Source organism: Ranitomeya imitator, chromosome 7 (genome assembly GCF_032444005.1).
Source record: "Ranitomeya imitator isolate aRanImi1 chromosome 7, aRanImi1.pri, whole genome shotgun sequence".
NCBI lineage: Eukaryota > Metazoa > Chordata > Amphibia > Anura > Dendrobatidae > Ranitomeya > Ranitomeya imitator.
In genome coordinates, this window is record NC_091288.1 from 195206475 (window position 1) to 195220383 (window position 13909).

General features: G+C 43.6%; 1 protein-coding gene across 1 annotated transcript in view; it reads right to left on the reverse strand.

Moving 5' to 3' along the window:
• The window catches only part of MICALL2 (MICAL like 2), a 47409-nt gene extending 34347 nt beyond the window's left edge, over positions 1–13062 (reverse strand). The window contains exons 1-2 of the mRNA XM_069734318.1: positions 12881–13062; positions 8483–8636 (exon numbers count right to left, since the gene is read on the reverse strand). Coding sequence (XP_069590419.1) covers positions 8483–8625 — 143 coding nt within the window. The 5' untranslated portion in view covers positions 8626–8636; positions 12881–13062. The remainder of the gene's footprint in view (positions 1–8482; positions 8637–12880) is intronic.
• Between the last annotated feature and the right edge of the window lie 847 nt (positions 13063–13909).

Genomic DNA, 13909 nt, shown 5'->3' on the forward strand with positions numbered 1-13909 from the left:
TGCTTCCTCAGGGGACGTCTAACAGCCTGCAACTAGGCAGACTTCCCAATATTCAAAACTCTTCTAAAAACTTCTTACTAAGCAACTGATGAGTGACTAGTCATGGTCTCCTTGCATTAAAAAGTCCATTATACATTGCAGGCAATGACTGACACTATATGGGTAGGGCATCAAACACAGCAGAGAGATCGCGACTAGTCAACCCTAGGGACTCCCGTCTCCGAGCCAGAACAGATAGTCACTCAGAAAGAGAAGCCTCTTATCATACTTAGACTGAAAGGATTTTTTTTTTTTTAACCAAGATAACCATTCATCTAATTTTTTTGCAATTTAGTACTACATTTCCCATTGGTTGATTAGCTACAGGGGGGGAAAAAAAAAAAAAGCTTTTTGCCAAAGGCGGCATTGGGCTGATCAGCTGTTCGCCCAAGGAGCCATCTCTGATGAGACAACCCCTTTAAATTTACCTCTGTATGTTATAATAATAATCTTTATTTTTATATAGCGCTAACGTTTTCTGCAGCGCTTTACAGTTTGCACATATTATACACATGTTATAGATGGACGATCACAACATATTGGTGGTAAATAATGACATTTTGGTTCACTGAGGGCAATCGAAGATTACCAAAATGGTGAGAAATTAAAATAAAAAAATATATAGTAAATTTGCCACATATTTAATCAAATGTTTTGGTAAAATATTCTATAATGGTAGAATGGGGGAAAAAAAGGATAGGATATTTATTCTGAAATATTCATTTTTTCGTAGGAAAGTAATGGTTTCTTAGGAAAAAAAAAAAAAATATTGTTGACTCATGCGTGCCACATCACTGCTGGCAGGCGCTCTGTAAATGCGGTATATGTCACTAACCACAAATTCCACTTTCTTGGCGCTGTCACGAGTCGACAGTCCCAGGCCAATGACCCCTCGTTACCACAAACTATTTAAAGGGTAAATGACTCAGCCGCCACATTTGTGTACAACATCTGGTTAGCATCATACCGAGCGTACGGACTTGGATCACAGCTGACACCACTGGAATATCAGCCGTCTTCCAGCTCGGAGCTAAACAGCTTGGTTGCTATGGATATTTTACCTAACAACCACCATATATTAAGTAGTGTCGTCAGGAACCATATCCCTTGCCACCAGTCTCTCACATTACTTGGGTTTTGAGCTGAGAACAGAATAATGGCTGCTTTCATCCAGAATCCGCGCCACTCCCGATGATGGTTGTGTCATGTATTACAGCTCTCCTGAAGTGAATGGATCAGAGATGCAATACCGCGCACAACCTAATCGACAAGTGAGGCGCTGTGGTTGAAGAAAGCAGCCATGCTTTTCTAATCCTCCGTCATTTCTCTGTCATAAACAGGAGTCTTAGCCATACAAAAAATTTGGGCAGATTTGTAAAATTGGCCTAAAAACATTAAGTCTGTGTTGCCCATAGCAACCAATCACATCACAGCTTTCATTTCATATATAGCTCTTACACAATGAAAGCTGTCAGGTGATTGGTCGATATGGGCTGTATAAGATAATTCCATGTTTCCATTCACCGGCGGCCAACTGAGATCTGGAAAGTGACTTAACCGCCGGTCGTACCTGCGACCAACCTCAATACCACCCAGAACTACCCATTTGCTGGGTGGGGTTTATGGAAACGCGGCTCCATTTTGACCCCAAGACATCAGAGAATGTCTCGAAAATTTTAACAGCCCCAAAATATCAGGAATTGATAGTAAGTATGTCAAAGTTGTGGCTAAGCCTTCCTTCTCCAGCTCAACGTCCTGGCCAGGGCAGACTGGCTTGTTGGTACCCACCTCCCACGTAGGGCAAAGGTCTCTTGGACTTGGGGGTCAGGATTTGACTACAAGCAGACCTGCTCTCCGAGCTCCCAAAAAAACTGACGGGTCTATATTGTACCAGACAAAATGTTCTCCTCCACGGGTCTGTTGTTTGCACCATTTCTGAAGATCTCCTAAACAGATCCTTTTATCTCCGAGTACAGCTGTGCGATATCAGCCAGACGTAGAAGAACAAGTCATCCTCAGTGAACGACACAGGAAAAAATACAAAGCGGGAGGAAAGGCCCAGTGACTCCGAGACCCCCCGCACCCAAAATAGAAGGCATTAGGATTGTTTCATCCGGCTTCCTGAAGTTTCCCTGCACAGCAGACTTTACAAGGATGAGAGCGCACATCCTCTCCGCTCGTCACCAGCTCTGGGCCTCTGTATGTTCAATTTTCTGACCCAGCGGTTCTTAACCTCATTTGGACGGGGCCCAGATATCTTTCTACTCGAGTTTAATTCCATCCTATTTATTGCTCTACTGTTCTTTGTAATATAGGCTGTACATGGAAAAAAAAAAGAAAAAAAAAAAGGAGTTTCTTAGCAAAATGGGCCCGTATCTAATCATGGTCCATGCTAAGGCCTGCTCAATAAGATCCGATCACCGGGACCACCACTGATCGGCTGAAAGAAGGCACAATGGCACAACCCTTCCTACCACAGATCAGAGCCAGTCCTGGAGGCTGGACCTCCACTGATCGAACATCTTCAATGGGACAAATCTCCTCCTACAGATCAGAGCAAGTCCTGGAGGCTGGACCTCCACCGATCGAAGATATTCAACGGGACAACCCTTCCTACTACAGATCAGAGCAAGTCCTGGAGGCTGGACCTCCACCGATCGAACATATTCAATGGGACAACCCTTCCTACCACAGATCAGAGCGAGTCCTGGAGGCTGGACCTCCACTGATCGAACATATTCAATGGGACAAATCTCCTACTACAGATCAGAGCGAGTCCTGGAGACTGGACCTCCACCGATCGAACATCTTCAATGGGACAAATCTCCTCCTACAGATCAGAGCAAGTCCTGGAGGCTGGACCTCCACCGATCGAAGATATTCAACGGGACAACCCTTCCTACTACAGATCAGAGCAAGTCCTGGAGGCTGGACCTCCACCGATCGAACATATTCAATGGGACAACCCTTCCTACTACAGATCAGAGCAAGTCCTGGAGGCTGGACCTCCACCGATCGAACATATTCAATGGGACAACCCTTCCTACTACAGATCAGAGCGAGTCCTGGAGACTGGACCTCCACCGATCGAACATATTCAATGGGACAACCCTTCCTACCACAGATCAGAGCGAGTGCTGGAGGCTGGACCTCCACCGATCGAACATATTCAATGGGACAACCCTTCCTACTACAGATCAGAGCGAGTCCTGGAGACTGGACCTCCACTGATCAAACATATTCAATGGGACAACCCTTCCTACTACAGATCAGAGCGAGTGCTGGAGGCTGGACCTCCACCGACCGCACTTATTCAATGGGACAACCCTTCCTACTACAGATCAGAGCGAGTCCTGGAGGCTGGACCTCCACTGACCGCACTTATTCAATGGGACAACCCTTCCTACTACAGATCAGAGCGAGTCCTGGAGGCTGGACTTCCACCGATCGAACATCTTCAATGGGACAACCCTTTACTTTGGTGCATTGTCAAAATACCTGAATAAAAACTGTAAAAAAGTTCAACATCTCCATTCTGTGAAAATTGGTCCAATTTTCTTTCCACAGACCCATAGACTTGTATTACCGATGTTGATCCGACAATGGGATCAAAATTTTCAAATTTTCTCGTCGGGCCACTCTGAGATTTTTTTTTTATTATTCTTTTATAAAAATTGGACCTGTGCACAGCCTCATAGAATATCATAGGGAAGAGTGAAATCCGTGAAAACCACAGATATCACTCGTCTGAGAAACTCTGTTGTGTGAACGAGCCCTTAAAGGTTTTTGTTTTTGTGGTGAGCGTACGTGCTGGGATACGGTGTTACCGGATAATGCTCGAGTGATACCGAGTATCTTTGGAGTGCTCAAAAAATATGTCCGAGTCCCCGCGGCTGCATGGCTTACGGCTGTTCGACAGATGCAACACATGTGGAGATTGCCTGTTTGTTAGGTAATTGCTGCATAAAAACTCATGCAAAAAATGCAATAAAAAAAAAAAAAAAAAAAAACATGAAAGTGACCTTCAATTAGGTAATTGGTGCAGAAATAAAAAATGCTACCAAATACTCATCGTGGGGTTATTCCCAACATGGAAATGTTTTCACTGGTCCCACCACGAAAATGCCTCACTGGAATAGGGCAGTGGACACGCATGCTATTCTGACGGGGAATTTCAGAGCCTCGATCTTGGGATTGGAGATTACTAAATGTTGGGAATAACCCTTTAAGCCTCCCATCCATCCGCCTTGGTGATCTGACTTGCCTGTAGTCTGATTCCTAGTAACAACTGTAGAAATGATTCATGAGAATTTCCCACTGACAGGTCTAATACATCAATAGACAATGGCGCAGAAGAATTTATTGCACTCGTGCATGGTGACAGGTGAGGTAATCACCAGCAGTCGTGCATGGTGACAGGTGAGGTAATCACCAGCCGTCGGTGCGCTACGTCCGCAAGCAACATGCACTACACCTAAAAAGCAAACACTTCCTATCACTATCTACACAAACTTTATGCAGACGGAGGTGTATAAAGGATCAACAGGTGACGGGAGTCTGACTCTGAAAGAAAACCGGAAGGAATTTTTCTGAAGGGGAATTATCTTGTTAAATATCCACCAAGAAAGTCTCACTCAGTCTCCAATCAAATGAGGATAACGGCCGATACATACTGCACGCATTATTATTATTACTAATTCAATCTCTTATACCTGATGAGGCTGGTGTATTTACTTTGAAAATCCGCGTTCAGAATCGCTGTTTAGACCTGATGAGCATTTTAAGATTCCAGCTATAACATGAAAGAAAACAGGAGACCATGTGCAGTCAATATCTGCCCACCCAGTCCGGCCGGACAGCTGCAGCTTGTACTGAGCAGTGGGAGAGAACAGCGGGAAGGAGGGACATTGAGGGGCTGTCAATCAAACTGGGTGACAAGAGATGGAAATAAAGTTTCATAAAAGATTAAACAGCCATGGACATGGACTCTGACATGGAGTTTCAAGACAAGTATCCCAGTCTCATCAGGTCTAAGAGATCTAGTATTGTATATATGGTAGCTTGAACATCACCTGTAAGTAACTCTGGTATGACGGAGATAGTTGAATACAGCACTATACTATCTCGATCGCTCACAATTGGGAAATTGTAACAAGCGTGTGCCCCGCACATTGTCACGATTAAGCAGTCACACAGTGACTGTAGACTTTTGTCCCAATCATGGACAACACAATTAAATGGGCACTTGCTTGACCACCACGCTCATGACCCCTATTCTTTAGGAGAACCCTTGCTTTACTTTGAGAACCCTTGACATAATGACAAACTTAAATGCTAACTATTCTATCGTCTAGAAAAGACACAGTAGATCCCCAGAAAACCTGTAATAGATCCGCAGAGAGCCTGTGTGGCACAAAATGTTGGTTATTAAAAAGGTCTGAGATTATGCGCAAAAAAAAAAAAAAAAGATTAGGGGGAAAGTTTTCAAGCATTCCTTAAATAAACAGAGGTGATATTTACAGGAATGTTCAGGGATTTCTAAACTTGCCCCAAGGTAACCAACGTTATTCAATAAACAAAGAACAATTACCAATGTTGCATCCTACACAACAGGTATAGGAAATAGTTGCTGTATTTTTTTTTTTTTTTTTTAACTATAATACGCACTTTTTAGCAAGGTAAAAAACTTGCTTAAAAACCAGTGTCTGAGGCTACGTTCACACGATGCCTTTTAGCTGCGTTTATTTATGCAAATTAAAGCTGGTTTTTTATTCCAGTACCAGCAAAAGCTTTGAGATTTCAGAAATCAAGTGCTCACGCTAGTTTTTTTTTAAATCTGTAGCGTGTCAATACTTTTAGCGTTTTTGATCTACAAAAAGGTAAACATGTACTGTAGGCAAATCACAAGTAATCCGCACTGAAAAAAAAACGCTGTTAAATGAGCGTTTTGAAAGCAGCATTTGACTGCAGAAAAAAAAAAAAACGCTGCAAAAATGCAACATGTGAATATAGCCTTACAGTCCAGAGGCATCTTCTTGTGACGGAGGAGAACGAACTGCCCAATACCGATCAGTCTGATCAGTAGCATCGTTACCTCCATAACAGTTCCTATCCCCTGGGAAGGGGCTTATAGGTGAATGTTGGAATTAGTACCGTCTAAGTGACAATATAAAACTCCCGCTATCATCCTGCCTTACTTCCAGCTCATGTGTTTAGGTCATCAGCGGAGAACATATTCATCAGTGACCTCATTAGCTGAATTTTGGCCGGACACATACACTGGAACATGTAACAGGGTGGACCTTTATCCTTCGGCTCAATGGCAGCCTGTTTTCACATTTTCCAGCGCTGCCCACACAAAGTGTTCATTTTCATCATAACTCATGAATGCCACATTCACTTTACTTCTGAGGCCGATTGACGCCCTTCCTTCAGGGCAAACAGTGACAATGACAATGTCAGAAAGGTATGGCTTATTTCCCCAGGCGACATGTTAAAAAAGCGTCATTGATACCTTTACCAAAAGCATGCTGGCATCTTCCTTGATAACAGCGCCACAGCTGCCGTCAGGCTGTGTGTGACACTGCAGCTCAGTCCCATTTATTTCCGCTTTGGACCACAGTAGCCGCGTTTTTTCTGACCCTATATAACCCCTTCATAAAATATTATACAACTTTAGCGCTTTATTTAAAAAAAAAAATTCTACCAGCTTGCTGTCAGTGAATGGAAACCTTATTATATACAAATTGGAACTTGAATGGGTTTTTACAGGGATAAAAAAAAAAGAATTCAAGAATCTCTAAAACGTGGACCAGACACCAGATTTCACAATATCAACTGCATAAACTATTATATAAAAGCACTTAAGACTTGATGAGGCTGGAGTAATTACTAAAATCCATTTTAAAAAAATGAGCATTTTATGAGTCCAGCAGGAGCCACAGACTCACAAAATACTAATTTCAATATTAGTTAGCGAAAGTGTCACAATGGATTATTTCAGCCATTCTGACATTTACATAGTAAGTACACCAGCCTCATCAGCTTTAAGAGATCTGTTAAATAGTATATACAGCTGTGAAATCTGGCAGGATCCTCTTTATCCTCTTCTTGAAGAAGAACGTAATAGTACGTCTTACGTCGGGGAGCAAGATGAGGAAGCGAGCCCGCACCCGACAGGAGGCATCTACACTTACAGCATTGACCGGAACGTGCTCCGATCACTGCCATTTAATCATTTACAGGCTGCTGTCAATGGCTGACAGTGACATTTAAAAAGAACTGGGAGACTACGAAATAAAAGTGAAAAGAAAAAAAAAAAACAACAACAAAAACCAACATGTTAAATATTAAATTATCTATAAGGTTAAAAGCCGCCCCCCTGTTCCTAGTTGAAAAATAAAATTAAGAAGTATAAACATATTTGTATCATGTCTGTTAAAGTCCGATTCATCAAAATATAAAATTATTTACACCGAATGTTAAATCTAGAAAAGAAAGTTGAAATGTCAGAATCGATGGTTCTTTGGGCGCCGCAACGTATCCTAAAATATCCAGAAAGTCGCATGTATCCCAAAAATCAATTTAAAAAAAATAAAATAAAAAATTAGTTAAAAAAAAGTAAAATAAAAGTTACAAAATGGAGACACAAAATTTACAATTGTATTAACCAGTATAATAAATAATAATGATATTATATTATTTTTACGATTATTATTAATAAAATAATAAAAACAAAAACAATACAAAATAATAAAAATACCGGTAATAATAAAAATAAAAACAATAATAATAATAATAATAAACAATAGAAAACCTTTGAAGTTTGGTATCGTAGTAATCGCACTGACCTGGAGAATCATATTGCTAGGCTATTTTTACAGCACAATAAACGTAAAAAAAACGTAAAAACCAATGGCAGAATTGGGAGGGGAATTGGGTTCTCCACTCTTTCACCCTCTTGGAATGAATGGGGTCATTTAAAACTATAACTCATTCTGCAAAATAGAAGCCCTCATATGGTTATGTTGGCAGGAATAAAAAAAAAAAAAAAAAAAAAAAACAAATTATAGCACTTGGAATAAGGGGAGTAAAAATCAAAAATGAAAATAAACAAATATAATAAATCCCTAGTTTGGGAACGACTTTTATATAAAGAAATACAACATTCTTCACTAGTCCCTTGATGAATGGATTTGTTCCTCCTTAGTTCTGAGTGGTCAAATTAAGGACCAATCACATCACAGGAGTAGGCGCGCGCGCGCGCGCGCTAGTGACATCACAGGCCAGCAGCCCGCCATTGGCTGGCCTTAACGTGACATCATGCACCACTGTGCTAGGGTGGGCGATGCTCTGACCCATTCCGTCTGGACTCCAGGAGGTTACATTGTGGCAACACAAGTATTGAACACAAGGTTTGTCAACGATCTTGGAAGATACTCACATGAGATCAGGTCGGTGTTTATGAAGAATGGCGCAGAACGCCAGCCCGTCCCGGAATGACGTGGTCATGTTAGTAATGTTAACGTCACGATATCCATCGCACTGGATCTTGCACCACTGCTGGAGAGCCTTGATGGCGGCCATCCTGGAGGCCACTGCGGAGCACAAAGGAAATGTATTGTTACAATATGATAAAGAAAAGAAGAAACTTTAAGGGTATGTTCACACGTTCAGGATTTCCATCCTTTTTTTTTCAGGACAGTTTTTTTAAAAAACTGCAGCTCTTGGCAGAAAACGCAGGTCCTTTTTTTGTCCGTTTTTTTATCCTTTTTTTACTGTGTGTTTCCTAGGAAGCTTTTTAGGGCTAAAATGGCTGAAAATACCTAACCCTACCCCTAACCCTACCCCTAACCCTACCCCTAACCCTAACCCTAACCCTACCCCTAACCCTACCCCTAACCCTACCCCTAACCCTAACCCTACCCCTAACCCTACCCCTAACCCTACCCCTAACCCTACCCCTACCCCTAACCCTAACCCTACCCCTAACCCTACCCCTATTCTAACCTTAGTGAAAAAAAAAAAAAAAATTCTTAATTTTTTTTATTGTCCCTACCAATGGGGGTGACAAAGTGGGGGGGTGTCATTTACTATTTTTTTATTTTGATCACTGAGATAGGTTATATCTCAGTGATCAAAATGCACTTTGGAGCGAATCTGCCGGCCGGCAGATTCGGCGGGCGCACTGCGCATGCGCCCGCCATTTTGCAAGATGGCGGCGCCCAGGGAGAAGACGGCCGGACGGACACCGGGACGCCGGGTAAGTATAAGGGGGGGAGATTAGGGCACGGGGGGGGCATCGGAGCACTGGGGGGGGCATCGGAGCACGGGGGGGGGGCATCGGAGCACGGGGGGGCGGGATCGGAGCACGGGGGGGCAGCCACACTCCGCCCACGCACTTCCGCCCGCTCCCCCGCACTTCCTGCTGCAGCGGTTCTGCACATCAAATCGCAGTAAAACCCGCAGATATATTTTTGATCTGCGGGTTTTACTGCGATTTTAACCTCACAATGGAGGTCTATGGGTGCAGAACCGCTGCGGTTCAGGAAGAAGAATTGACATGCTCCTTCTTTTTTCCGGGAGCTATTCAGCGCGTCTTTTTTTTTTTACAATTTCCGGACCATGTGCACAGTGTGTCCTGTTTTCCATAGGGTACAGTGTACTGTACCCTGCATGGAAAACAGCTGCGGAACCGCAGCGGCGGTTCCGCGGTAAAAAACGCACTGTGTGAACATGGCCTAAAGGAGCAATCGGCTAAGGCAACGTTACAGTGGTGGGGGCATCACCGATCCCATCACCGATGGTCTGGCACATGCAAGTGACAAAGAAAGCAGGAGGTAGAGGACATGAGACCACTGCAGCCAATCACTGTCCACAGCAGTGACTAATGGACCCCTTTAAGATGGAAACTTACTGGTAGATCCTGTCAATAATCTGATGAGCACAGTGTGAACAGATCCCAGAAAAGTTGGTGGGACGAGTCATCTAAGGTTTATTGGGACACACAACAAAAACAGGACATCCTAAACTAGATGTATCGTCCTCACGTACGTCAGTGATTCATCTTCTGATCAAATTGGAAGACGTTACATGAGAATAGGACTTCAGAGAGGAACGAGGAGAAGAGCGGGTGTCTGGTCAGGTTACAGGAGATACCTAGTCCTACAAGTCTAGGCAGACCAGAGATGACAAGAGTGGAGAACCAGCAGCAAATTGGGAGATTAGGATAATTCCAAGAAGATCACAGGCTGGAAGATTAGGATGACACCTACACAAAGGCTGAGGAGGATCTCACCACCACTGGAGGAAGTGCAGGGATCATCACAGACATGTCAGCCTAAATCACGGAAACTAGACGTAGTGGACAACATAAGCTGAGGGCTAAGCCTACACTTCTGTAGATCATGACGAGACAAATTTGAGATATTCACCGGTATTATTCAAGAAGGGATATGTTCAAATCCGCCTCTCACATTCCACCAAAAATACCGGACAGCCCTTAGAATATGGTTATTGGTGCCCCAAGAGACATCAGGTCTACGCTACGTAGGTGTCAGGCCTGGCCACATTCACTACACCGATTATATACCGAAAAAGTCTAAAATAGGAATCACACCTCTCCAATAGACCGTAAGAAATTTCATAGAAAGTCCAACTGTGCCACGAAACCAAAGCAAGATCGGACTGACTCACCATAGGACCTCTGTAGAGCCCACCTTCTCATGAGGATCCACCAATGGACAACCTAGAAGATCAGACTGAATCACCATAGGACCTCCGCAGAGCCCACCTTCTCATGAGGATCCACCAATGGACAACCTAGAAGATCGGACTGAATCACCATAGGACCTCCGCAGAGCCCACCTTCTCATGGGATCCACCCACCAATGAACAACCTAGAAGATCGGACTGAATCACCATAGGACCTCCGCAGAGCCCACCTTCTCATGAGGATCCACCAATGGACAACCTAGAAGATCGGACTGAATCACCATAGGACCTCCGCAGAGCCCACCTTCTCATGAGGATCCACCAATGGACAACCAAAAAGATCGGACTGAATCACCATAGGACCTCCGCAGAGCCCACCTTCTCATGAGGATCCACCAATGGACAACCTAGAAGATCGGACTGAATCACCATAGGACCTCCGCAGAGCCCACCTTCTCATGGGATCCACCCACCAATGAACAACCTAGAAGATCGGACTGAATCACCATAGGACCTCCGCAGAGCCCACCTTCTCATGAGGATCCACCAATGGACAACCTAGAAGATCGGACTGAATCACCATAGGACCTCCGCAGAGCCCACCTTCTCATGAGGATCCACCAATGGACAACCAAAAAGATCGGACTGAATCACCATAGGACCTCCGCAGAGCCCACCTTCTCATGAGGATCCACCAATGGACAACCTAAAAGATCGGACTGAATCACCATAGGACCTCCGCAGAGCCCACCTTCTCATGAGGATCCACCAATGGACAACCTAGAAGATCGGACTGAATCACCATAGGACCTCCGCAGAGCCCACCTTCTCATGAGGATCCACCAATGGACAACCTAGAAGATCGGACTGAATCTGAGCTAACACATCAGCGTAAGATCTATATAATAATGGAAGCAGTCAGTATAGTGAAATCAGCTGACAGACCTACATTAAAGGAAATGTCGTTCACCAATGACCTATAGGGACTTGGGAAGAAGATTGTCTATTCAGCAGAGTGTAAACGACTAACAAAAAGGTTTTGCATTGGTCTTAGGATTTATTCTAGATGAAAAATAAGCAGAAATTGGAACCACAGCCTCTCAGAACTAGGGCAACCTGTGAAGAGTCCGGTGGGCGGTCCTTGCTTTTTCAGTAGTCATGCAGTCCTCCCTGAAGTCACATAAGTTAAATCCAATACCTCATTACGAGCCAGATCCAATGGGATCCGGCGCATGCGCAGAGGGAGATGAGCCTGATACATTGATGACGCCGACTTATATTCTGGGCTATGAGACCCCCCTCAGGGGTCCGGGAACGCCCACTTGACTCTATTCAGAACCTTTAAGTTTATTATTATACCGCAAGACATTTCAGTGACATCTTTAGAAACCTAACACTTGTGAAAAAGGTGCGGCGGCGGTTTAAGGGCTGTAAATGTGATGACAGTTGGTGCTTCTAAGGTTCTACGGAGAGGGAGGAGCTAGCAGAATGTCTGCGTCCGGCTCCTCCCCCTCCATAGAATCTTAGAAGCACCAACCGTCACGTATCTCATGAATGTAAACGATCAGTCCAGGAGGAGAAAGAAGCAGAAATCTCCGATCAGATATATTACGAAACTTTCTGATTTCCACCAGCACCATTGATTCATTTAATAACATTTTTTTAAAACGCCGGCAACTTTTTTAAAAATAAAAAAAAAAAAATTATTTTGCCTTCCTATGAAAAAAAAAAAAATAACAATGCAGGAAGCGGAGAGACGCCGACTCGGGAGAACTTTGCTCCGTAATAAGCGCCACAAGTTATAAAAGCAGCAGCTCCGCGGATATTGGACGGCAGCCCGGCGGCCTTAACCCTTCACGCGCCAGCAACAAACATTATGAAAATAAAGAAATAAATTAAATATTTGGGGCAGATATGCAAATCAGCATCAAGGATTGCAAAAGTTAGTGCACCCAGGCACACAGAAAAAAAAAAAAAAAAATATATATATATATATATATTTAGCACAAATATATAGAGAGCACATTACACTGTATAGATATAGAGACATGTTGGTCTCTGCACTTAAAGGGTTAATGTCTATGAGCTCCGGTGTGAACCGGGCACAACAGACGGGACCGCAGCTCACCCTGCACGGCTCCTCTCCGCGGCTCTCCTCAGTGCCCGTATGTGGCAGCGTCCTCCATAGGCTCCCGGGAGAAGCGCTGTCACCTCCCGCCCGTCCGCCCGGAGTGCGGCGTGTGAGACGAGGACTCGCTGACCAAGGCGCAGAGTCCGCGGCCAAGGGGCGGGGTTTGTGTCGGGGTGGGCGGGGAAAAAGCTTCAGCTACACTAGAACAGCGCTGGAACGTGGGTTGTGGGCGGGGATTAGAGCGGTGGGCGGGGAATAAAGATGACGTCACCCACCACAAACACTGACTGCGGCTCCTTAGCGACTGTTGCTAGGCACGGCACAAGCTCCGTGTAATCATAGCCGTACTGGTGACGTCACGGCCGTAAAGTAGCCTGCACGTGTGCAGCAAAACATTAACATGTCAGTTTTTATTTTCCTTTTTTTTTTTTACACTTTCGATTTTATGTTTTTTTTTTTGTAGTTTTAATAAAGTACTGAAAATGGGGGGGGAATCAAATTTTCATTGTTTTTCAGGTTTTTTTTTTCCAGCTTTCAGTGTGAGGTAAAAATTGCCCCCCATTAGTCCGATTACAGCGATATCAGATGATATATATATATATATATATATATATATATGTATATATATATATATATATATTTGGGGGTTATTCGTCCTTGTAGCCGTGTGAGGGAAGATTTTTTCTCTGTACGCCGAGTCCATGGTTTTCATTGGTACCGTAGTGGGGGGCAGACAATGTAGTGAGCGATTTTTATTGCTTTTCCTTGTGGGGGAGGTGTAGTGACGGAAAAATGGCAATACTCCTTCTTGAATTTTTTTGCTTTTCAAGATTTGATAAAAATAATTACCGTATATATTTTGATGAATCTTTTACAGATGTAGAAATAGAAAGCAGTTTTATTATTTTTATTTATTTTGGAAGTAGGAGGCGATTCAAACTTTTATTTTCTTTTAAACTTTATTTTTAGTCTCCATAGGGGACGTGAACCTACACGTGTATTATGTCCTGGAGAACTTCAATATTG